Source organism: Leptonychotes weddellii, chromosome 15 (genome assembly GCF_054177405.1).
Source record: "Leptonychotes weddellii isolate Sample4059 chromosome 15, ASM5417740v2, whole genome shotgun sequence".
Lineage (NCBI taxonomy): Eukaryota > Metazoa > Chordata > Mammalia > Carnivora > Phocidae > Leptonychotes > Leptonychotes weddellii.
Window position 1 is genome coordinate 42,074,898 of NC_138383.1, and position 23,357 is coordinate 42,098,254.

The following is a 23,357-nucleotide window of genomic DNA, read 5'->3' on the forward strand; positions in this document are numbered from 1 at the left end:
CACGGACCCGGGAGTCTCTATCCCCTCACTGGGCCCTGCATGGCGACCAATGAATGGTAGCAGGATGCCTGGGTCCTTGGGTCCTGGGGCTCTGGGCAAACCCCAGGTCTGCTCCTGGCCTCAGTTTCCTCATTTGTGCAATGCTTCCTAAGGTTGTCGCCAGAAACAAACGCAGGTGTAAGTCGCAGCATACAGCAGGCGCTCAGTAAGTGGCACGTTATTATTCCCGCTTAAAGTCAACATCCACCCTTGTCTCTCTTTATTTCCTTGCTCCCCCACCAGCCGGCACATAGTAGGTCCCCAATAAATAAATGCCGAGTGAGCCACAGGTTATATGCACAATCATCCTTCGTAAGGGAGGAGGGGCCCTTGTGATACCCATTTCATAGCAGAGAAAACTGAGGCCAGAATGGTGCAGTGGCCCGCACACGGTCACACGGAGCAGGTGGCAGGGGTGGCCTCCTGAGTCACGCTGTGTGCCCCGCGGGCCAACAGATAAAATAACGAAGCCCCCACGGCACACTCAGGGTGACCTAAAGGGTCAGGCAAGCGGGCCCTCGGGCCAGGTACCACCTGCTTGCCAGGTCCCGGAAACAACGTAAGCCCAGACAGCTTTCTCTACACCGCTGCCTCACACGCAAGCACACACGCCTTCACAACGGGCTCTAGGGACCCGCTTCTGAACCCGGTCACCGCCCCCACACCTTCGGAATGCAGCCCTGCGCCTTTAAATCTGGAGTGCGTCCGAGAGTCCCGCCCCCGAAGGACTGGGTTGTCGACGAGGGGGCGTGGCCTGCTCATCATTGCCCAAGCCGCTCAGTATTTTGGAACGTGGGAGGGGCCTCGGGCGCTCCGATTGGAGCGTTTCTGCGTGCGTCGGAGGTCAGCGGCCACCACCGGGGCCTCGGTGTTCGGTTCCCGGGTCCTCCGAGTTCCATTCCCAGACGGGTCTGGGCTCGGGGGCCCAAGCACACCCGCTGTGTCCTCCGGTCGCTGTGCTGAAGCCGCGACGCACGTACAGCCGGAGAGGGGCTGGGCGGCCCTGGTCACCCAGGCCCGGGCGTGGAGCGTGCGTCGGACGCAGGTCGGGGGCGTGGTCTCCGCCGGGGCCCGCGGTCAAGGCCCGGGAAGGAGGGAAGGACTTTGGGCCCCAGGCTGGAGTTCGAGTGTCTAGCCTGCCGCTTCACGTCTTGGGCACATCACTGCGTTTCTCGGGGCCTGGGTGCCCTCCCCGTGAACCGGGCCTTCACAGGCCCACCAGGGGTTGCTGCGCGGCCCGCTCAGCCCCGGCCGCGGGCAGTAGGTGTGGCGGAGGAGGGGAAGGACGGGAGGCACCTCAGGACGCTGAGTCGGGTTATTTTTAACCACCCGCGCCCCGAGTTGGAAGGCTTCGGTTTGGGGCCTGCGCGACCCCGCCAGGGGTTGGGCTGAGTTCAGTTTAGGTAGTAGGTAATTTAAAGTGCTTTACAGTTTGCAAGTAGATTCTTGGTCCCGCCGGAGATGGCTGGCAGTATTGATCAGCGCTGAGGAAACTAAAAGTGGCTGCGGGGCTTTGGTGGGTCACCCCCCCCCCCCGCTAGCCTTCCACCAACCCAGTCCCCAGAGCCCTCTTGTCCTATTTTTAGTCTGGGCAAATTGGGGGCGGGGGTTGGGGCTGACTCCCGCGGTGATTCAGGCTTCAACTGCCCTAGGCATCTTGTCACCTGGCAACTGAGCCCTGGGCACCCACAGCAGAGCAGAGAGGGCACAAGTCCTTGGTGCCTGAGCTAGTCTGAGCCCATGGTCATCTGTTCAGGTCATCTGCTCAGGCATCCGCAGACAGACAGTTCTGCCTGGTATCTGACAGGTTCCCTGAGTTTGCATCTGGGACACACACACAACACACACACACACACACCACCCCACCCCACCCAACCCCAAGCTCTCAGGGCCTGAGGGCAGAACCGGAACCCTGGAGCTTGGTGGCCTGGGAAAGATCTCTGCCTCTCCAAGCGCCCGGCCGTACCCAGCCTTACGGTTCTAGGCTCCCCACTTGTAAACCCTTCTCCACGGCTGTGCCATTTTACAGGTGAACAAACAGCTTCGGGCCCTCACCTTCCCTTCTCTGTTGCTTGGGCTTCCAGTCTCTGAGGACAGCTGCTCCCCTATCCCCACTGCCCCTGCCGTTGTCCCAAACCTGAGGGGCCCAGAGAGGCCCCTGTCCAGAGGCACTGGGCCAGTTCTCTGTTTGGGGAGGGGGGGAGGGTCCTTTATTATTTATTCATTTTTAAATAATCTCTACACTGAATGTGGGCCTGGAACTCACAACCCCGAGATCAAGAGTCGCATGCTCCACCGACTGAGCCAGCCACGCACCCCTTTTGGGGTCTTTAGAGTTACCTTGCTTGCTGCCCCCACAACCAGGCCTTCAACCTTGACTGACGTTTGCCTCCCTGGGAGGCGTGGGCCACCTCGCTCATCCTGTCCTTTGACTCGATTGCTCTCCCTCTGGGGGGCTACCCTGTTGAGATCTGGGGGGGAATTGTGGCCCCCTCAGCTTCACTGAAGTCCTCTCAAAGGCCTGAGGGCCCTCCAGGGCAAGCTGTGACTTCTTTAGGCCTTGGTTTTCTCCTGCCCATGCCCAGCCCTGGTTAGGAAGCAGGATGAAGCAGCCTCAGGGAGCTGGCTGCAGGCCCCAGGAGACTGATCGGACTCTGGGAGTGGGCCAGAGTCAGGACGCTTTGCACTCATGGGTCTGGGTCCCTAAAATGGGGGTAGCGATGATAAGACTCACAGTCTTAGGGGATGTCCGGGGCCCTTGAGGGTGGGATGGAGAAGATGGGCCTCCTTTTCTGACCTGCCACAAGTCTCAGGGCCTTTCTATAGGAGCTCCCCTGTCTAGGGCGTGGGTGAGCTGTTTGCAGGTTTGGGGGAGGGGGCTTGGGCAGCTCCCCATCTCCTCCCAAGAAACCCCTTCTCCTGAGAAATTCCCAGGAACGCCCCTCACGGGCTCCACTCGTGGCAGCCCCAGCCTGATGGGGTCTGCCCCACTGGGCAGCCTGGCCGCCCCCACAGAGCTGTCTTTACCCCTGGGCTCTTTTTTTTTTTTTTTAAGATTTTATTTTATTTATTTGACAGAGAGATACAGAGAGGGAACACAAGCAGGGGGAGTGGGAGAGGGAGAAGCAGGCTTCCCGCTGAGCAGGGAGCCCGATGTGGGGCTCGATCCCAGGACCCTGGGATCATGGCCCGAGCCGAAGGCAGTTGCTTAACGACTGAGCCACCCAGGCGCCGCCCCCCCCCCATGGGCTCTCTTACAGGCAGACGGACCATGGCGGAGTTCTCCCAGAAGCGGGGGAAGCAGCGTGATGAGGTGCTGGGCGGCACCGTGGACTTCCTCCTGGCCAATGCCCGCCTGGTGCTGGGCGTGGGCGGTGCCGCCGTGCTGGGGATTGCTACCCTGGCTGTGAAGCGGGTAAGGCCAGGCTGAGCCGCTTACACCTGGGGCTCCCGGAGGAGGACAGCAGGGCTGGGCATACAGCCGGTGGGGGGGGGGGGTACTGCCCAAGGTGGGGACCTGCTTCTCTACCCCAGCAACCTGCTTGGCGTTGCCCGCAGCTTTGGCATGGCCGCCCAGGCCTCAGATGCTCTGATCCTTGTCGCTCTGCCTGCAGCTCATTGACAGGGCCACCAGCCCTCGAGATGAAGATGACACCAAGGGGGACAGCACATGCCTGGAGGAGAGCTGGAAGGAACTGAGCCTCCTCAAGGCCACGCCACGTCAACAGCCCCGGAGCCCACCTGCTGCGCTCAGCCAGCCCCTGTCACTCCCCGGCCCCTCGCCAGCTGCCCCAGGTGAGTGGCACCCCTTCCCCTCTGACCTGGGTGGGTCCCCCTCTGCTGGTCCCTTTTGGGAGCTGGAACCCAGGCTCTACATTGACTGACCGTGTGACCCTAGGCCGGTCCCTGCTCCTCCAAGACGGCAGCCTCCCGGCATGTTCAGCAGGGGCCTGTTTCTCTGCCCTCCTAACCTCCTGGGTCGTGCCAAGGCTCCTGCCTCTGAGACATGGACTTGGAGGGGGGTCCCAGAGCGTGGCAGCAGTGTTATGGTGGTGAGGGGCCCCAGATGGGGAAACGGGGGCCAGAACCTGCCTTCCCACTGTACAGGAGGCTGTTTGAGGGCACCGGGCGTCTGGGGCAATGAGGTTTGTCGTCACGTGCTCAGTATATGTGAACTCGCGCTAAGCGCTCTCAGGTGGTCCTTGTACGGCTGAGAAGAAACGAGGCCCAGGGTGTTGCTTGGTGGTGATGCAGCTTGGGTGGAGTTCTCTTGGCTCCTGACGGGGGGGGGTCTTCTGACACGGTCCCTGACCCGTTCGTTCTGCAGAGAGGCCCACAGACACCGGTCCTCAGATGTCGCCACCGCGTGGCTCCCCGGCACTGCTGTGCCTGACGTTCCAGGAGAAGCTGCTGGCGTTCGAGCGGGACCACGTGACCATCCCGGCGGCCCAGGTGGCTCTGGCCAAGCAGCTGGCCACTGACATCGCCCTCGAGCTGCAGGCCTACTTGCGGAACAAGTTCCCGGAACTGCCCTTCGGGGCGCTGGTGCCCAGCGGGCCGCTCTACGACGGGCTGCAGGCGGGGGCGGCCGACCGCGTGCGCCTGCTCGTTCCCCTGGCGCTCGAGGGGGGCCTGTGGGACCTGGTGCCCGGGCTGGACACTGTGGCCAGGGACCCTCGCTGCTGGGCCGTGCGCAGGACTCAGCTGGAGTTCCGTCCCCGCGGGAGCAGCCCCTGGGACCGCTTCCTGGTGGGCGGCTACCTGTCTCCGCGTGGCCCGCTGGAGCTGCTCCGCAAGGCCCTGGCCTCCTCCGTCAACTGGCCGGCCATCGGCGGCCTCCTCGGGTGCCTGATCCGGCCCAGCGTGGCCTCGGAGGAGCCGCTGCTTGAGGTGCAGCACGAGCGCCTGGAGCTCTCGGTGGCCGTGCTGCTGGCCGTCCCGGGCGCCGCCGCCGAAGATCCCGTCCTCCTGGCCTGGCCCCTGGAGGGCCTGGCCGGGAGCCTGTGGCTGCAGGACTGGTACCCCGCGGAGGCCGCCCGGCTGCGGGCCCTGGATGCGCGCGACGCCGGGGCCCGGCGGCGGCTGCTGCGGCTGCTGTGCGGGGTGTGCCGCGGCCACCCGGCCCTGGCGCGGCTGGACCAGTGCCACCTGAGCCAGGTGGTGCTGCGCCTGGGGGAGGCCGAGGCCGACTGGGCCGAGGCGGCCCTGGGGCAGCGCTTCCTGCAGGCCCTGGAGGCGCTCGTCCTCGGCCTGGAGCGGGCCAGCCTGCCGCGCCACTTCAACCCCGCCGTGAACCTCTTCGGCGGCCTGTGCGCGGAGGAGATCGACGCGCTGGGCTTCGCGCTGTACAGCGGCCTGCGGGCCCCCGAGCGGCTGCTCTAGCTGGGTGGGGGCGGGGCGGCCGGCGCGGGTCTCATGCGGGGGAGCGGGGAGCGCCCCCCCACCGCCCCGGCCTTTGGAGAGCACTTTTTCTCTTGCTTTAGCCAGAAGGAAAGAGGGGGCTGCGCTCTGTAAGCCCATGGGGCTAGCATGTACGTGGGCAGCTATCACGGGAGCCCCCCCTCCCCCCAGGCCCGGAGAGCGCGGCCGGGCTGCCTGTGGGGACAGCCCGGAGCGCCGGCCACGCACACGTGCCCAGGCCGCCCCCCGGACCCTGGGCTCGGGACATCGTCACCTGCACTGACCGCGCTGACAGGACACGGCTGCTGCTGTCCTAGGCAGGGGATAAAGGCAGCTCCGTTCTTCCGTTGAGAGAGTGAGTTAGCACTTTCCCCGGGTGCCAGCTCAGGCGTCTCGATGCTTCTGGTGCTGGGTGGTAAATACTGAGTGTTTGTTTCGTCCCCCAGGGGCCGGAGTCACCTGCTACCTCCTGATCCCCTCCCCAGATTGCAGCTCCGGGGTGGACTTGAAGGCTGCGTCCCCCCATGTCACCTGCGTGTCTAGTTGGCTTGTCAAGCTCTCGCCTCGAGCCCGGAGCAGGAGTTCAGTGTGACGTGCTGCCCACCTCGGACCTCAGGGGAAGGCCCCTTTCTCTCCACCTGGGCCGTTTTCGGGATGCAGAGTCCCCTGCGCTGCCCGCCTTGCCTGGAGCCGAGGACGCCCCACTAGCTGCTGCTGGGCCCGGCCGGAGAGCAGAGGCCGTTCCCCCCCGCCCCCAAGGCCGGCGGAGCAGGCCTGGCCCCCACAGAGCCACCGTGAACGCCCCGCCGCCGCCTGAGTTCTCGCTGAAGCCTGGCACCAGTGGGGAGGGGGTTCTGCCTCACCTCCCAGACATCCCTCCTGGCTTTGGTATCCTTCTTGCTGAAGCAAAGCTATGCCTCAAAGAATGTGAGTAAGAATAAAAGGGGAAACTCCAGACGTCTGTGTGATTTGGGCTGGGCTCTTACACGCAGTTCTGGAAGCTTGGCCATGGGTCTTGGGATCAGCCTGGAGGAGTTAGGGTTTAATTGGAAAAGTAGATCGTGTGGAGAGAATATTACAGGGTTCCCGGTGTGATGTTTCACTTTAGTGATGGGAACCGACGAGTGAGGGACTTTTCCCCCCCCGAGGTCTAAACTCTCAAGCCCCCCCTGTGCTTTTGTGGTGGGTAGGGCTGACCCCGAGCCCCTCGGCCAGCACGTCAGTGTTCAGAGAACTGTGAGGTCTCTACCCCCCTTGCCTCCTGGTGGCTCCACAAGTGGGGAACAGCCCCCCTCCCCCCGCCGCCCCAGACAGGGAAGTGAGAGCATGTCAGGGTCCCCACAGGAGTCAGGGCTGGGGCTCACTTCCTCTGTCACCACAGATGACAAGCGGGGCCTGGGGAGGGCCCCGGGCCATGTGTCTGACTACAGCCGCTGTTCCCATCCTGCTTTTCTCCTTCCCATCCTGTCCTATTTCCTGAGGCACCCCCCACGTCTTTGAGCAGTGAGTCCGGGACAAGGAGCAGGATCAATGTCCTCCCTCGTCTGAGGGCCAGCACCTGGGACCGATGAGCTGCGTCTGTGCGCCTCTGGATGCAGGCCCGGGGCTGCCCCGGGAGGTCATGGGGGCTCTGCCTCAGGGGCATTCAGACGGCTGGGTGGCTCCACAGAGAGGCTGTGGTGAGGGTCAAAGGGCGGGGGGCTGGTGCACGGGGAGCTTTGAGCACCTGTCGTGGGGGCTGTGGCGGCCGAGTGTGGGCAAGGGAACGGCCTGGAGGCAGACTGGGCGGGGCCTTGGTATTCTTGTCGGGAAAATGGGGGACTGTGTAATAGCAAGCTCTCAGGCAGCTGAGTGGGATAAATGCCGGCGTGCAGTGTGAGCTCAGCGCCTGGCACAAAGGAAACCACCCCCGAGCCCCACTGTGGGCCCCTGCTGCCTCCCCCATGACCAGCGTCACGAGGCCCGAGCATGGCAAGGGGCGCCCCGTGCCAGGCCTGCGTCTGACCAAGGCTGGGCTCCTCGGGACCCCTGCTGAAGGGCTGGCTGGGCACGGCCAGGGGGCAGCCGTCTGGAAGCCAGCTGGGTCCAGAGCTCCTCTTCTTAGATGACCAAACCCCAACACGCGGTCCCCTCTGTGGAGGCCGCGTGCTTCAGGTGGCTCCGAAGTTCTCACACCACCATTTCGGTAAGACAACATCAGGATGAATTAAAAGGGAGAGAAAGCAGGCGCTCCTGGTTACATCATCTACCCAAGGTTAACGTCTGGGACTTCAGTTTCTAGCCAGAGAATCGGAAACAAATCATTATTTCGCTAGGAGGCTTTTCGGGGCCTTGTGTGCTGGGCTGGCCCATTCAGCGCCCAGAGTAGCTGTTCATCAGTTTCATTCGCGCCTTTCATGCAAGGACAGTTCCAAGTCACTTGTGGTCTCAGCCCGGGCTTTAAATGTCTTCATACTCGGACTCTGGCCGCAGTGGCAGAAGCAGGCCATCCATGTCCTCGGCTTAGCTTTACCAAGTGACCCAAAGCCAGGAGTTCAGATGACTGTGGTATGGCAGAGATGTCCCCTGCTCAGAACAAAGGGATCGCCGGTGCAGATAAAAGACACCCCCCCATGGCAAACAGAAACTTACTAATATAAAATATGCCACTGCTATCACTTCTACCCTAAGAGAACTCTAGAATTGATCTTACCATATATAAGACGCTTCCTTTCTGTAAACCCATGTCTAGGCCCTTCTCTTCAGGAACACTTAGCTGTAGGATAATCTCTCAAGTGGGGGTACCGTTCATTCCCTAGAGCTGGCCTGCCCGGTTGTCCCAATCTTTGCTATGACGGCAGTCCCCCTTATCTGCGGTTTCAGTTCTGCATGGCCAGCTGCAGACCAGAAGCAGATGATCCTCCCAATGTATCGTGCCCACAGCAGCCTCATGCTGGGCCACAACGCCCACGTCATTCTCCTGATGTCATCCCATAGGCATTGAACCACCTCACGTCCCCACAAGAAGGGTGGCTAAAATAAGGTAGTTTTGACAGGGAGAGACTACATTTACGTATGTTTTATTACAATATATCGTTACGGTTCTATTAGTTATTGTGAATTTTTTTTTTTTTAAAGATTTTATTTATTTATTTGAGAGAGAGACAGAGCATGAGAGGGGGGAGGGTCGGGAGGGTCAGAGGGAGAAGCAGACTCCCCGCCGAGCAGGGAGCCCGATGTGGGACTCGATCCCGGGACTCCAGGATCATGACCTGAGCCGAAGGCAGTCGCTTAACCAACTGAGCCACCCAGGCGTCCAGTTATTGTGAATTTCTTACTGCGCCTAATTTAGAAATTAAACTCATTCATATGTAGGTATAGGAAAAGACATAGTAAAACAGCGTATGTGGGGTTTGGTACTATCTGTGGTTTTAGGCAACCACTGGGGGGTCTTGGGACGTATCCCCCAAAGATAAGCAGGGGGCAAACTGTACTTAAGCCAACACACCCTGAAGAAAGTCTCTGCGCATGCACACTGCGGCATAGGACATTCCTGGGAGTGGAAAGTATTCAGTGTTCCGACCCTGAGGAAGCTGCCAAACTGCATTCTGGAAGGACTTCGGTTAGCAGGCCAGAAAACCAGCCCAGAGCCCCGGGTGGGCAGGAAGGGGCGAACAGGTTCGTCTGGGAGGCGGGAGCCCAGGGGGGCACGCATCCACCCCCATCCCGGCCCCACTGCCCCACGGCTGTGGGCTCCTAACGCCCTTTCCGCAGACTTTACGATTTGGAGCGGACAGTGGAAATCGAGGCACACTCCCGGGAGCTGTGCCTGCTGTCTCCGGCTCGCCACACCTGCCTGGAGTGCACCGAGTCGGGCTGACTCCCTGGAGTCAGCCGAGGAGCCACCTGGTTGCCTCGGGGGCCAGAATCTACCACGAGAACAGGTGCCTCTGAGCTGGTGTCCGAGGCGGACGAGGAAAGGACTTCCTGAGTTTCGGTAGCAAACGGCCCTTCCCCTTCAGACAGCGACTTAGGTGGCTGGCCATTTATGTGGCTGGCGGGGGCCCAGGAGGGTGCGGGGCCCAGGGGCCGGGGCGGGGCCTGGAAGCCTCACCCAACAGCCTGCCGTCCGAGGCCACTGCTCTACCTCTGTCCTGTTCTCCCTAAAACGAGGGCCCTCAACCTGGTCCATCACCAATGGCTTACACATTGGCATTTTTCAGAAGTACACTTCTGTAATCAGAAAAATAAAGATACTACAATAAAAACAACCCAGCACCATTATAATTTGGAGGCACTAGATTCACGGAAGCTAGTAAGGCTGCAGTGGACGAGGCCCAGGGTGTATTCCAGAGACCAACAGGAATGGTTCCGGGAAGGCTGTTTTGGGCCCTTTCTGCACGGCTGCCGATTTCCCGAGACAACTTAGTTTATGGGGCCGGGCCTTCAGGCTGGTGGGAAGGCCAGACTCTCGAGCGTGTTCGATCGGTCCTTCACCTCGGCGTGGATTCTCCCAGAGCTTTGAGGTGTAGGCATGGCGGCAGACTCCAATTCCAGCTCGGCTGCTTATAGGGGAAAGCATTTCCCCGTCTGAGCCTCAGTCTCCACTAGCAGACGGGTCGCAGGCGCTGCCTTGCGGGGAGGCTGGATGAGAAACGTGGATGACCCACCTGGTCCAGTGCTCAGTAAGTTGGGGTCGTTTTCACCTTGGTCCTGCACTGCACAAGCTGCAGACGGGGGTCATTTCAGGGGTCACACCTTTCCAGTCACAGTTAGGTGGGGAAAGTTCAATTTCTCATCACCTGAACTCTGCTAGCCTGAGCGGGCCATTGAGACACCTGGAAAACTCCCTCACGGGTTCTGCTCGGGAATTTCTCACTGCCATCCGGCCTGGCCGCAACCTTCTGCCCAGAGCCTGTTACAAATGGGGCTGCTCAGGCTCAGCGGTTAAGGCGCAGGACCCGAGCCAGGTCTGACCTTGGTACAATCCACCCAAATAGCTTTTGGTCTTGGCACACACGGGAGTTACCTGTGGAAAGATTAAAATCCACAAATCCGTCTAAAATCCGGAATCTCTAAGGAACTCCTATAGCTCAGCAACAAAACCCACTTGAAAAATGGGCTAAAGGGCGCCTGGGTGGCTCAGATGGTTAAGCGTCTGCCTTCGGCTCAGGTCATGATCCCGGCGTCCTGGGATCGAGTCCCGCATCAGGCTCCCTGCTCAGCGGGGAGCCTGCTTCTCCCTCTGCCTCTCTCTCTCTCTCCCATGAATAAATAAAAAAAAAAAAAAAGAAAGAAAAATGGGCTAAAGACTCGAACAGACATTTCTCCAAAGATACGCAAGTGGCCCACAGGCACGTGAAAAGATGCTCGGCATCCATGGTCATTAGGAAGATGAGAGTCAGAACCACAATGAGAGAACACTTCACACTCCTTAGGATGGCCATAATAAAAATAAATAAAGGAAAATACACATTGGCGAGGAGGTGGAGAGCCCTCGTGTGTTGCCGGTGGGAACGAGAAACAGGGCAGCTGCTGGGGAAAACAGGTCACCCAGAATTCCCATAAGAGCCGGCAGACCTGGTCCCAAGTATGTACCCCCCAAAATTGAAGACAGGTGTTCAAATCTTGTACGTGAGTTTCTATGAGCACCGTTCCCAACAGCCAAAATGTGGGAACAACGCAAATGCCCATCAGCTGACCGGATGGACATGATGTGGTTCATCCACAGGATGGAGTATCGCTCAGTCACACAGACGAATCACATGCTGACGCGTGCTCATGGGTGAGCCTTGCAGACGATACGCGAAGGCAGAGAAGCCAGACGGCAGGTCACAGGCTCTGTGATTCCATTTACAGGGACTGTTCCAAAGAGGTAAAGCCACCAAGACAGAAAGCAGACTGGTGGCTGCCAAGGGCTGGGGGGCTGGGGACGAAAACACAAAGGCAGGGCCGTGACCCACCCCACTGTTCAGATGCTCCAAGAGCAACTGGTGTAACTGGAGGGTACGGAGCCAGGAGTCCAAGAGTGAGGGCTGTTCATTTCTTCACCAGCCAGCAACGCAACTCCTGGCAACTCACACCCATTCCTGCTTATCTCCTAACCAGCAAAATAAAGCCACATGGTTACGTATCATTCACAGGGTTTTGTAAAGACACACAAGGGACGAGGCCACCCCTGCACAGAGTGGAAGCATTCTGCATCTCGTATGGCCTCTCTGCTCTGCTCTGCGGGGCAAGCCGTTCGTGGGGCTGGGAGGAGAGGCCAAGAGGGCCAGAGGTCGGTGAGAGGTCCCTCGAGCCCTGGCTGGGGTCCGAGGCCGCCGCTTCTGCCATCATCGGTCACCAGTGCACCACACCCACCAGAGCAGAGGGACAGGATTCTTTATTAAGGCACACGAGCCATGGGGTGTCCCGGCCGCAGCGGCGTCCCGATAAAGACAAAGCTTCTTCGATGGACACAATTTTAGAACAAGAGCCACGTTCTTGCATTACACCCTCCTTTCTCAGAACGTCCGCGAGCGGAGCCCTGTCCAGGCTGCCCGGAGCCTGGAACAGGAGTGCCGGTCCCTCGAGGGGACTTTCCGGAAGGGAAGAAAGCCCCGGAGGCCACAGCGCAGGATGCGCCCACCCCGCTGCTAAATGCTCCGCAGCACCAGCAGTGAGAAGCCCCAGGCCGGGGGTTACTATCCGCCCGAGATGGACTTCTCCAGAAAGCGGTCTGGATCCTGACTCCCGAGCACAGCTAGGCCAGGCTCCAGAAGCCACCGCTTTCCTCAAGGCCTCCACAGGGCGGGGAAGGTCCTAGTGAAAAGGGCTTATTCCCGAGAGGAAAGGGGCAGGTCTGAGGAAGCAGCCCTCCCTCCACTCCCCTGCCTCATCTGTTCTGGGGACAGAAGGGACGGGTGTGTCCGGGCTGGTGGCAAAGGCTGCATTTCCGGGGTTTCTTGGGCGTGGACCCCGTGTCTGTGGAACTGGCCCGGGCTCTTTTGCTTCTGGCCTCTGGCCCCTGGGCTCTTTCTCTGCCTGTTGGCCAGGTCAGGGCTCCGAAAGTCCCTGTGGGAAGAATTAGGGGAAGGCTGAGTTCGGAACAGACACACTGAAGAGGCAGGAAGTCCAGGTCCGAGTGTCTGGTGCAGGGTGTCCCCCCAGCCTTGCATGGCTGCGTCCACCCCCAGGCCAGGCTCCCTTCCCTCCTGCCACCTTCAGTGGCCCCAACGCCACTCCCTGAAGAACCCGGAGCCCTTGAAGGCCTTGGCCCACAATCACTATCCTGATGAAGAGGGCACTGTTGTCACTTCACGCACGTCCTCCTTCCGGAAGCAGAGGTCCAGCCAACGGGCCTGAGGCTGCTGGAGAAGTAGCGAAACCCGGCAGGCCCGTGACCAACCACCTGCTCCCCACCTCCCATGCAAGTTAACTGAGTTCTGGATTCTTCCACGCCTCAAACAGGCCTCTTAATTCTGACTGCCCTGGCGCCCAGGACAACTGATCAGCTGGCCTGGAGGTCAGACAGCGCTTCCTTCCAACAGGGCGACAAGGGAGCCTTGCACGCCCGAACCACCGCTCCTCACACACTTCCAACGCGAGCCTGTCGCTGCACTGGCTGTCTCCGGCCCCCCTCCGCCACCGGCAGCCAGCCCGGCACCTTACCGAGCCTTCTGGGTTCTTCCTGTACGTGCGAGCTGGCAACCCCGTGTGTCAGAATCATAGCCTGAGACCACCTAACTCTTTTATAAGACAGGAACCCCAAGGAAGGCGGACAAGCGCCCATCTTACTGAGGAAACCATGAGGCTGTGAGGCCAAGCCCTCTGCTCGAGGTTCCACAGGCAGGCTCGGGGCCCGGCTCTGCCCGACAACAGAGCTCCCACCAGGCCTTTCGGCCATGCTCACACATGAGCTAAGCTTCTGCTGGGCACTGGGGCGGGCGGGGGCCGTTTTCGGGGGCCTCCGGGGGCATTATCCACCCGGCTCCAATGTCTGGGGGGCGATTCTCACCACACCCGGTTTCGGGGCACCGGGCCCAAGCCGTGTAAGCCTGAGCGGGTTCCTAGACATCCCCAGGGGGGGCCAGGCTCCGCATCTGAAGGAAGGCGGCCGATGACGAGGACCTCGCGAGCCTACGGAGGCTAGAGGAGCCCCGGGCTGTGGGGTCAGGCCGACCTCGGGCCGCATGGCCGTGTGACCCCGAGCAGGGGCAGCTCGTTTACCCTGGGCCTCCGCGGCCTCACAGGGCCGAGCCGACAGACGTGACGACAGCTGGTATACTTGGCACAGCGCCGGGCACGCGGCAGGCCGCTCCGAGAGCCGCACCAGCCTTTCCTCTGGAACCTCCAGCCCCACCGCTGCCCTCGTCCCTCCCTCCGCCGCCCCGGGTCTCCGAGGTGGAGACCACCAAGCAAACCCGAGCCTGGGCACCCCGCCTCACCTGGGGCCACGTTCTCGTCCACCCACTGGAAGAAGCCGCACTGCTGCTCTCTGGGCTTGGCGCACGTGTGGAACCGGCGGCCCTTGTTGGGCCCGTCCTTCTGCACAGTGCGGGTGACGGTGGGCTGGCTACACAGGCAGGACATGCCCGCGCCGCCGTCCTCATCTCCGGGTCGGCCGGACCCGCCCCGGCGGTCCCCTGTGGCGGGCGGGCGGCCCAGCAAGCCGCCGGTGGGTCTCGCCGTGCAGGAGGGCGGCCCCCCGGCTTCCGAGGGGCTGCTGTCGGCCCACAGGAAGAAGCTGCAGCCGCCGCCGTGACACTTATAGAACGCGCGGCCCTGGTTGGGGCCCTCCTTCCGCACGGTGAGCAGCACGGCCTCCTGGCCGCAGTTGCAGGTCACCGAGTTGCTGCCCTCGGCGGCGGCGGGGGGTGGGGGCAGCACCCGGGGGGCGCTGGCCATTCTATTCAGGGACTGGCTAGCCTGCAGGTAGTTAGAGGGCTGGCTGGCTGGCTGGGGAGCTCTGGGGGCGCCCCGTGAGAACCTCAGGTCCAAGATCTCCCGCAGTGTCTCGTCACATCCGCCGATGCAGCCGACAAACTCCAGGGGCATGGTCGGGGGAAGGCTGCCGCGTTTAAACTTTAACTTCAACCTAGCGAGGCCAGGAGATGCGAGAAAGCCTTACTACCAGCTGCAAGCGTCTCCTCCTTGTCCGCAGAGGGCTGCGCCCACCCCGGGCCTCCCCTTGGCACCCCCGCACCCCAGCACCTGCCAGCCACAAGCCCCTCTGGGTGTCATGAGAGCTCAGAGTGGGAGACAGAAGAAATCTGAAGCCCCGGTTAATCTCCCAAACACAGAAGCCGCGCGGTGCTTGGGTGGCTCAGTTGGTTAAGGGTCTGCCTTCGGCTCAGGTCATGATCCCCCAGGGTCCTGGGATCGAGTCCCGCATCGGGCTCCCTGCTCAGGGGGGAGCCTGCTTTTCCCTCTCCCTCTGCCCCTCCCCTCTGCTCATGCTCTCACTCTCTCTCAAATAAATAAAACCTTAAAAAACAAAAAACACAGAAACCTCGGAAAGGTTCACTTCCTATAACCAGTGGTTCTTGGGCCCCTGGACGCTGCTGGTGAGGTCAGGACTATTTCGTAACAAGGCTAGGAAGTTACGTCTGTTGTGCTCTCGTCCTCCCATGCCATATGCATGAGCTTGCCGGAGGCTAGAGCCCACATGACCAGCCCAGTGGACTGACTGGGAGCACACACCAGAGTCCAACTCTGTCGAGCCAGATGTTAGACTCACAAAAATGGAAAACGATGCATTTTCTTTCTCCGTTTTCTGCTTTGCAAATAGGCATTTTCTTCTTACCTTTTTGCTTTAGAAATACGTAAAAATATGCTATTTATCTTAGTATGCAGTGTATCTATTCTAAAATTAACAAGTACATTTTTAAAACGTCTCCACTTCAATTCAGAATATGGTAGTATTGATAAACTTAACCCACAATGAAAGCTCTCTGGGTGCCTTCCTCAATGATTTTTATTTTTATTTTTATTTTTTTTTAAAGATTTTATTTATTTATTTGACAGAGAGAGAGATAGCGAGAGCAGGAACACAAGCAGGGGCAGTGGGAGAGGGAGAAGCAGGCTTCCCGCTGAGCAGGGAGCCCGATGTGGGGCTCGATCCCAGGACCCTGGGATCACGACCTGAGCCGAAGGCAGACGCTTAATGACTGAGCCACCCAGGCGCCACCCCTCAATGATTTTTAAGAGTGTAGGGGTCCTCTGACCAAAAGGTTTGAGGACCAGTTCTACCCAAGGGCTCTGGGCTTTTGGGAGGAGCCTGGAAACACTATCCGACACCGGAATATTCACTTCCCCAACTCGGCTGGGCAGCAATCTAGCAATCTAGCTATCTAGCTGGAACGGGCAGGGAAAGGGTGCCCTCGTGGTTCTTCAGGTGCATGGAGGGCTCCTCCCGAGCTGCCCCGGGACCTGCCCCCAGGCCCATGGCTTCCACACCACAAAGGCAAGGGTGGGACACAAGCCGACTCAGGACCACCAACCCAGCTGCTGCTGAGCGCGGCGAGCACGCCCCAGCCTCGCAGGGGCCCAGCTCACCTGTAAACAGGGTGCGGCTGACACACTGGACACACACTCTCGTCCCTGCTGGCCTCCAGCACAGAGTCCGGGAACCACATGGCCGATCGGCATTCTGGGAAGCCCGTGCAGCTGAGGTAGAACCTGGAGAGGGAGCACAGGGAGCAGGGTCGGGCAGAAGCCACCAGACTGCAGGAAATACACATTCCTGGGCTGTCGCCCATCTGGCAAAGAAGATTTTCTCCGGCTGATTAAAAGGAGACATTCACTTTTCTGGAGGACACATAAATGGATACGCAGTCGCTGGTACTGAATGACTGAGAAAAACTGGCCTGCATTTATTTCTCATCTCCCTAAGAAAAAGAAACTGCTCTTGCTGACTCCGCTTTCTACCTAGAAACCACCAACCCACTGACCAACTCCTGGGCCACGGCAAGGCCCAGTCCCGAGGGCTCTGCTCAGGCTCCAGGCCGCGTGCTCTCAGATGCTCCCTGACCTCTCCACATGACAACCCCGATGGGGACCAGCAGCACCCTCAGTTCACAGTGGGGCAAACAGGCGGGGGGCGGTCTGGAAACCTGCCCAAGGATGCACGTGCAGTAAGCAGGGGCGCTGGGAATAGAGCCCTAGCTGTCTGATGGAAGAGTCTTTATTCCTGACACCGGCACTGCGTCGTCGGCCAACAGTTCTTTGCGGCTTCCAGTCACGAAACTTTAGAGCCAGAAAAGCCAATGGGAACACAATTTACAAAGTCCTCTGAGCATGCCTGGCTATGACGTCCTCTGAGCATGCCCGGGTATGGCTGGATCAGGGGAAAGCCACCCAACAAAACCTCAAAGCCCAATTATTCAAAGAGCAAACCTACAAACTCAGAAATGGAAACTGGCAGATACCCCTCGGAGCGGTAAATCCCACAGGACGATCTCCAGACCTCCCCGGCTGACCCAAGCACTTGGAGCATTTACGAGTATCCTGCACTGGGCTAAGCCCACCCTGGCACTGCCTTTTGTGTTTGTGGGCATCCCGAGTCCCAGGTCAGGCCCATTAACCTCTGGTTTTTGAGAGCCAGGCTGGCCTTCTCTGTGCCCAGGCCAGTGATGGGTCAGTAGTCGGGGAACCCAAGGGGGTCGGAGGAATGAAGGACCTGGGATCAAATTCTGCTCTTCCTGACCCCCAGGGCTGGATTTTGGAGACATTTCACCAAATCCTCACCCTTCCCATGGTAGACACCACTGACCTAGGCTTATGGAAAAGAAAATTGGGGCTCAGTAGCTAACGTAACCTGCTTTGGGGCACAAAACTTGTGTATGTGGCAGAAGTGGGATCTGAACTCAGACCCAGCTGGTTCCTCAGCTCCTCCTTCCCCACCATCATCCACACGGTGGGTGGGCGATGTCCTATCCACAAGGGACACGGCGGCGCCATCATCCCCCACCTCCTCTGAATCCCAGAGCACTTCACGTCTCCAAGGCCAGGTCCCTGTCAGCTACCCTTCTATCTCCAATACCTAGTCCACGGGCCGGCAACGGTAGGACCGCCTTTAAATAATGACACAGAAATGAAATGACAGGGCCTCTCAGAGAGTGTCCAGCCAACCCAGCAAGTGCTGGGCAAGCAGATGTACGGCACTGACCCGCCATTCTTCTTGGTCTTGAGGACCATGTCCTTGTTGCACTGTGGACACTTCATGATGGGCTCTGGCATGCTCGGGTAGATGGCTTCTTGCTGGGCCACCTCTGCCCCTTCCCCAAAGTACTGGGCTAACGCCTCATCCAATCTGAAGAAAGAGCAAAACATTCACAATATTCTTTGTTTTGTTTTTTTTTTTTAAGATTTTATTTATTGGGATGCCTGGGTGGCTCAGTCGGTTAAGTGTTTGCCTTCGGCTCAGGTCATGATCTCAGGGTCCTGGGATTATGACCCGAGGCGAAGGCAGATGCTTAACTGACTGAGCCACCCAGGTACCCCTACGATATTTTAATTTAATTTAATTTATTTATTTGACACAGAGAGAGCAAGAGAGAGACAGAGAGCAAGCACAAGCAGGGGGAATGGCAGGCAGGGGAGAAGCAGGCTTCCTGCTGAGCAAGGAGCCTGATGCGGAACTCGATCCCAGGACCCCGGGATCATGACCCGAGCCGAAGGCAGCCGCCCAACTGACCGAGCCACCCAGGCGCACCCCCTACAATATTCTTATGTGCATACCAGGTGAATTTGACCAGGGCGGAGGGGGCTGCTCACCACAGGCCTGATGCAGAGAACAGAGGTTGGCCAAGCAGCCCTGGCTCCTCTCTGGCTCCCAGCAGCTCCCAGGAGGGATCCAGCTACAGGTAGGTACTTTTGCCTTGTCACTGGCCTCACATCAAACTGCACAGGGTCCCTGCACGCACTCCAGAAATGCCTGTCTGGGTTTACATTTAAACTAGCTCATCCGTTCCCCACCCTGGCCTTTTTTTTAAAGATTTTATTTTGGGGGACACCTGGGTGGCTCAGTCGGTTGAGCGTCTGACTCTTGATTTCGGCTCAGGTCATGATCTCAGGGTTGTGGGATTGAGCCCCGTGTCAGGTTCTGCGCTCAGCACGGAATCTGCTTGAAATTCTCTCTCCTTCTGTCTCTCCCCCAACTTGCATGCGTGCTCGAGCACACTCTCTCTCTAAAAATAAATTTAAGTAATCTCTACACCCAACACGGGGCTTGAACTCAATCCCGAGATCTAGAGTCACATGCTCTACTGACTAAAGCCAGCCAGGCGCCCCGGCTCATCCATTTCTTTCCCTAGTTGGCACGGGGCAGAAAAGGTGTATTTCCCCAACAACAGGCCCACATACTGCTTGCTACGTGACCACCTCCAAATACTCCATAGAACAAATGTGTCAGACAGCAGCACTGAATTTACGGCTCAGGACTGTGTGCCTGTTAACTTGAGACAGAATTAAAATCCAGAGAATGGCATCTCTAAAGCCAACAGCCTGAAATAACTGGCCCAGATTTTTCTGCTTACTGTTTCTGGGCTGACAAAGCTCTACAGAAGGAACAGAACTCAGGAGGAAAACCCGAAGGGGGAGCAGCTGCACGTGGGCACCCAAGCACGACAGCCCTGCAGAAGGCGAACTGGCCTGGGGGACGTTGAAGCACCCACGGGCACACGTGACGAGGAGCGAGGAGGCGCATCCCCCGCTTTCTGCTGAATCTTCCCCCGCTCTCACTGCTCAGGGCAAGGGCACAGCCCAGGAGGCAGAGCTAAATGACCTCACGCGCAGGCAAGTAGGGTCTGGACTCACTTCTTAGCTTTGGCCACCGCTTCAATGAAAACCTCCTTGTATTTCTGGACTTGCTGCCTTAGAACCACCCACTTGTCCTTCTTGCCTTCACAGATCAGCTTCAGGTCAGCTTCCAGCTCGGCCCGAAGGTCAGGCTTGGACATCTCATAGCCCATGGAGTCATAACCTGCAGGGAGAAGAGCAGTGTTCCGCGGGGCCCCACGCGGCTCCCCCGGGGGCTTCAGCCGCCTGGCTCTGCAACCACCCACCTCAAACTCCTCCTGCTTACCTTCCACGAGCCCCATGCCCAGATGCCCTGGGAGGAACCGCTTGTCTGCCGTGAGCCCGACGTACATCCGGGCTTTGATTGTCTCGATGTGCTCCGCGTGGGTGGCATCGGTCCCTGAAAGCCACTTCCATTACTCAGCGTGATGCAGACACCCCCCTCCCCGCTGTCCCACAGGCACCTTCCTCTGCCTGGACTCCTCATTCTCGGTAAGACACCTCCACTTGCATCAGGCCCACGCCAGCTCTGAGACACCTCTAAGTCTTTCTCCTCCGCTCCACGTGGCAAAGCCACGGCTGGAACCCACATCACGTCCTCGGCATCAGGACAATGTGCTCAGTCTCCACCTTTCTGGTCGCATCCTCCACCCAACCCATTTCTTATGCTGTGGCCAAAGGGATCTTTGCAAATGGAGCTCTGTCATCAAGGAGATGCAACTCAAAAGCACAAAGAAACACCACACTTCACACCCACTTGGTGTGAAGCATCACCGAAAAGCACAGAGAACAAATGTTGGCGAGAACTCGGAGAAACCTGAACCCTCACACGTGGCCGGTGGAACGCGAAATGGGGCAGCCGCCATGGAGGTCGGTCCAGAGGTTCCTCAGAAGGTAAACACAAGAGCGACCATCAGACCCGGCAATTCTACTCCTAGGTATCTACGCAGGGGAACCGCAAACCCGTCCACACACAAACCTATGCACAAATGTGCGCTGCGACATTATTCACAATTGCCCCAAACCAGAAATGCCCTGAATTCCACCAACGGATGAATGGATAAACTGTGGTCTCTGCACACAGTGGAACAGTACAGGGAATGGAAAGGAAGCAAGTACTGATTCGCGCTACAATGTGGACGAGCCGTGAGAACTCGCGAAGTGAAAGAAGACAGTTACAAAAGGCCACTCGCTTTATCATTCTACGTATACAAACTGTGTAAAACATGCAAATCTACTGAGTCAGAAAGATGAGTGGTTGCCCAGTCCTGGAGGGATGGAGGGGAGGGGGAATGGAGTGAGACTGCTAAGGGGTATGGCATTGCTTTCGGAGGCGATGAAAACGTTCTAGAATTAAGTAAGGTGATACTTGCCTGATTTTGTGACTACACTGAGTATCTTAAATCAGTATGTGAATTATGTCTCAACAACGCCGCTAACGTTTTTCAGAAATGCAGCTCTCTTTGCTCCTTTCCTCAGAAATCTTAAACGGCTCTCTGCGAGCCACAGGCCCACACCCAAGCCCCTCAGGCCAGCGTGCCAAGCCCTGCAGTTGGGCTCCAATCATCTTTCCAGCCTCACCTTCTGTGACCACCCCGTCTGCTCCCCGCCACAGGGCCACGTGCTCTCCGGGCCCTTTGTGCTCCCTCATGCTCTGCCTGGGCCGGGCTTGCTTCACTCCCCGGGAACTCTTACTGTAAGGTTTTACGGTCCCTGCCCGATCTCTGCAGAGCCAACAGGCTGTGTTTGTGTGTTGCTTTGATTTGTTTCTCCTGCTAGACGAGCCCTCGACGGGCACGGGATGCCTAGGCCTTATTCCTCACTGTGTCCCCGGGGCCAAGACCAAGGTCTGGCTCTCGTGAGCGTCACATTTGTAATGAGTACATCCTGAGCGGTACACGAACTCTAATTTGACTTAAGCCGACAGGCTTTCTGGATAGCATGACAACGGCCAGTGGACTCCAAGAGGGGCCCTTCTTCCGAAGTCACAGAACTACAAAAGCCACTGGGTAGTGAGGTGGCCGCGTGGGGCACGGCCTGCTGCCGGAACACGCCCAGGGAGCTCTACTTCTCCTTCCTGCCACTTCTCTCTCCACCACGCCACTGCCCTTCTGAACTGGGTTTGCCAGAGACGATCCCCAGAGTCGTGATGAAACAGACGAGGGGGCAGCAGACCTGCCTGTCAACCCGTGGCCACGGAACCTATTGGGAAAACCAATTCTGGCCTAATTTCTTGTTTAACCTCATTTCGGTTCCTAAACAATTAGGGGAAACGCTGTAACGAAAACTCCGAGCACGGCCAGCTGTGGCTACCTGCAGGGTGACCAACCCAGACGCCGCCGGGGCCTGGCATGGAACGACTGGTGAGCAAAGCCAAGTGAGAAGAGGCAGCTGCCTTCCCAGTTCAACCAACTGCTTCCACCTGGGAGGGAAGGCTTGGGCTGCCAGACCTCCCGACACTTCTCAAGACGAAGACACAGACGTTTATGTGGAATCTCTCAACTTTTGAATGTTGGTACCTTATTCGAGATAAAAACAAACCCCTGTGTGGGCCAAAAATCCTGAGTCCATGGCCAGGACCTGGCCAGGGTGCTCCCAGTCCAGCCCCCCCCGCCCCCCCCACCGAGTTCTGGGACATATCCATGTCCTGATCCAGCTGGGGTGGAGCAGAGGTTAAGAGCCTAAGTGTGGACTTACTCAGACCAAGGTTTTAATAACTCGCACAACAGAGCACCTGGGTGGCTCAGTGGGTTGAGTTTGGCTCAGGTCGTGATCTCTGGGTCACGGCATAGAGCCCCGCGTGGGGCTCCGTGCTGAGTGGAGTCTGCTTGGGATTCTCTCCCTCTGCCCCCTGCCCCCCCCCACTCTCTCTAAAATACATAAAATAAATCTTAAAAAAACAAACCAAAAAAACAAAAAACCTCGCACACCTCGTGGCCTCAGGCATGTTCTGAACTTCTCTATGCCTCCCTTCAGCTATAAAGGGGATCAAGAAGAGGACACCCACGGCAGAGCTGTCACGAAGACCAGAAGACGTACAAGAGCTGCTGGTTACCACGACGACAGGCTACTGACCAATGCCGTGCTTTTCCATGAGGGCGATGAGGTCGGCTTCGGTGAGCAGCTGGGGTGGGCTGGTCTCCCCGTCCACCATCTCCACAGTGCTGGGCTGGAAGCAGGCGCCTCTCTCGTAGACAGGGAGGGTCTACAGGGAGGAGCAGAAGCATCGGTCCGATCACTCCACGCGGCACTGAGGCAAAAGACAACTGCCATTTTGAAGCGCTTGGCCCTGTTCCGTCGAACGGCATGAGGGTCGGGAACACGACTGTCTTCCCCTCTCCCCGAGGCTCACGGAGAACGTGAACTCTGACCTCTGACTGGGCCTGCGCTTTATTACCTTGTCACTCCAGTGGTCATATGGGTACACGTCCAGATAGTTTCGGGCCAAAATCATGAGGCCGTGGGCCACGAAGCGTTCCTGCGCAATGTCGATCTCCACGGTGGTCTCCTGTCCCTGAGCATCCTGGGAGCAACAAGCCAGGAAATGCCGCACGATGAACTCGTACAGTCGCTGCTCATCTCCCTAGGAAGACAAGAGAAGAGTCTGCAACTCCCTGCAGAATATTACCGCCCAAGGACCGCAGCCTCACCGAAGTCTGACCTGGTTTAGGCCACCTTTCAGCCTCGAGTTCTGCACAGAAGAGGGCACGTGGCTCCTGTAGGTTCTGCACCCGCACGAAGTGCCAGGCAAACATGCCCGATGTTTTCTGACGTAAACCCAGCCGAAGGAGAAAACGAGGTAAAAGCGTAACAGCTAACAAGAGACCCCTTGTGTACAAGACACGGAAAGCTGTAGCCAGCAGCCCCGGCTCCCAGGGTTTGCGGTGATTTTCTACCAGGTAAGTAATCAAGGGTCTACTGAGCCTCGATCTGTCAAAAGCCCCTAAGACACTCATACTCACGGCCAGTAATTCTCCTTCTAAGAACGGATCCCAAGGAAATAATGGGAGGTCCACACAGACACAGACACAAACGTTAACTGTCACCACGTCTCAGAAAGTTGGGGGCAATTTATTCTTTTTTTTTTATTTTTAAAGATTTTATTTATTTATTCATGAGAGACAGAGAGAGAGAGAGAAGCAGAGGGAGAAGCAGGC

At 58.4% G+C, this 23,357-nt stretch overlaps 2 protein-coding genes across 6 annotated transcripts in view; one reads left to right on the forward strand and one right to left on the reverse strand.

Annotated features, from left to right (window-relative positions):
• The first annotated feature begins 945 nt into the window (after window positions 1-945).
• Window positions 946-6,394, forward strand: MIEF2 (mitochondrial elongation factor 2). Of its 5 annotated transcripts, none has more exons than XM_081805630.1 (5): window positions 946-1,084; window positions 3,300-3,454; window positions 3,654-3,834; window positions 4,367-5,794; window positions 5,886-6,394. In XM_081805630.1, the coding sequence occupies exons 2-4, from the start codon at window positions 3,311-3,313 to the stop codon at window positions 5,419-5,421; spliced, it is 1,380 nt and encodes a 459-aa protein (XP_081661756.1). In that variant the 5' UTR covers window positions 946-1,084; window positions 3,300-3,310; the 3' UTR covers window positions 5,422-5,794; window positions 5,886-6,394. The 5 variants fall into 5 exon arrangements, with proteins under 5 accessions (XP_081661756.1, XP_081661759.1, XP_081661758.1 ...); XM_081805633.1 differs by having other exon boundaries at window positions 982-1,084; window positions 3,304-3,454; XM_081805632.1 differs by lacking the exon at window positions 946-1,084 and adding an exon at window positions 1,170-1,303.
• Window positions 6,395-11,781: 5,387 nt separating this feature from the next.
• TOP3A (DNA topoisomerase III alpha) overlaps window positions 11,782-23,357 on the reverse strand; it is a 27,888-nt gene continuing 16,312 nt past the window's right edge. The window contains exons 12-19 of the mRNA XM_081805627.1: window positions 22,598-22,783; window positions 22,276-22,405; window positions 19,487-19,600; window positions 19,219-19,384; window positions 17,570-17,713; window positions 15,958-16,080; window positions 13,848-14,497; window positions 11,782-12,474 (exon numbers count right to left, since the gene is read on the reverse strand). Of these exons, the coding sequence (XP_081661753.1) occupies window positions 12,296-12,474; window positions 13,848-14,497; window positions 15,958-16,080; window positions 17,570-17,713; window positions 19,219-19,384; window positions 19,487-19,600; window positions 22,276-22,405; window positions 22,598-22,783 (1,692 nt within the window). The 3' untranslated portion in view covers window positions 11,782-12,295. The remainder of the gene's footprint in view (window positions 12,475-13,847; window positions 14,498-15,957; window positions 16,081-17,569; window positions 17,714-19,218; window positions 19,385-19,486; window positions 19,601-22,275; window positions 22,406-22,597; window positions 22,784-23,357) is intronic.

Coding starts and splice junctions, on each gene's coding strand:
- MIEF2 (XM_081805629.1), top strand. CDS start 3,224: ATGGCCCGAGCCGAAGGCAGTTGCTTAACGACTGAGCCACCCAGGCGC. Junction 3,455..3,653: donor CTACCCTGGCTGTGAAGCGG/GTAAGGCCAGGC, acceptor CTCTGCCTGCAG/CTCATTGACAGGGCCACCAG. Junction 3,835..4,366: donor CCCCTCGCCAGCTGCCCCAG/GTGAGTGGCACC, acceptor TTCGTTCTGCAG/AGAGGCCCACAGACACCGGT.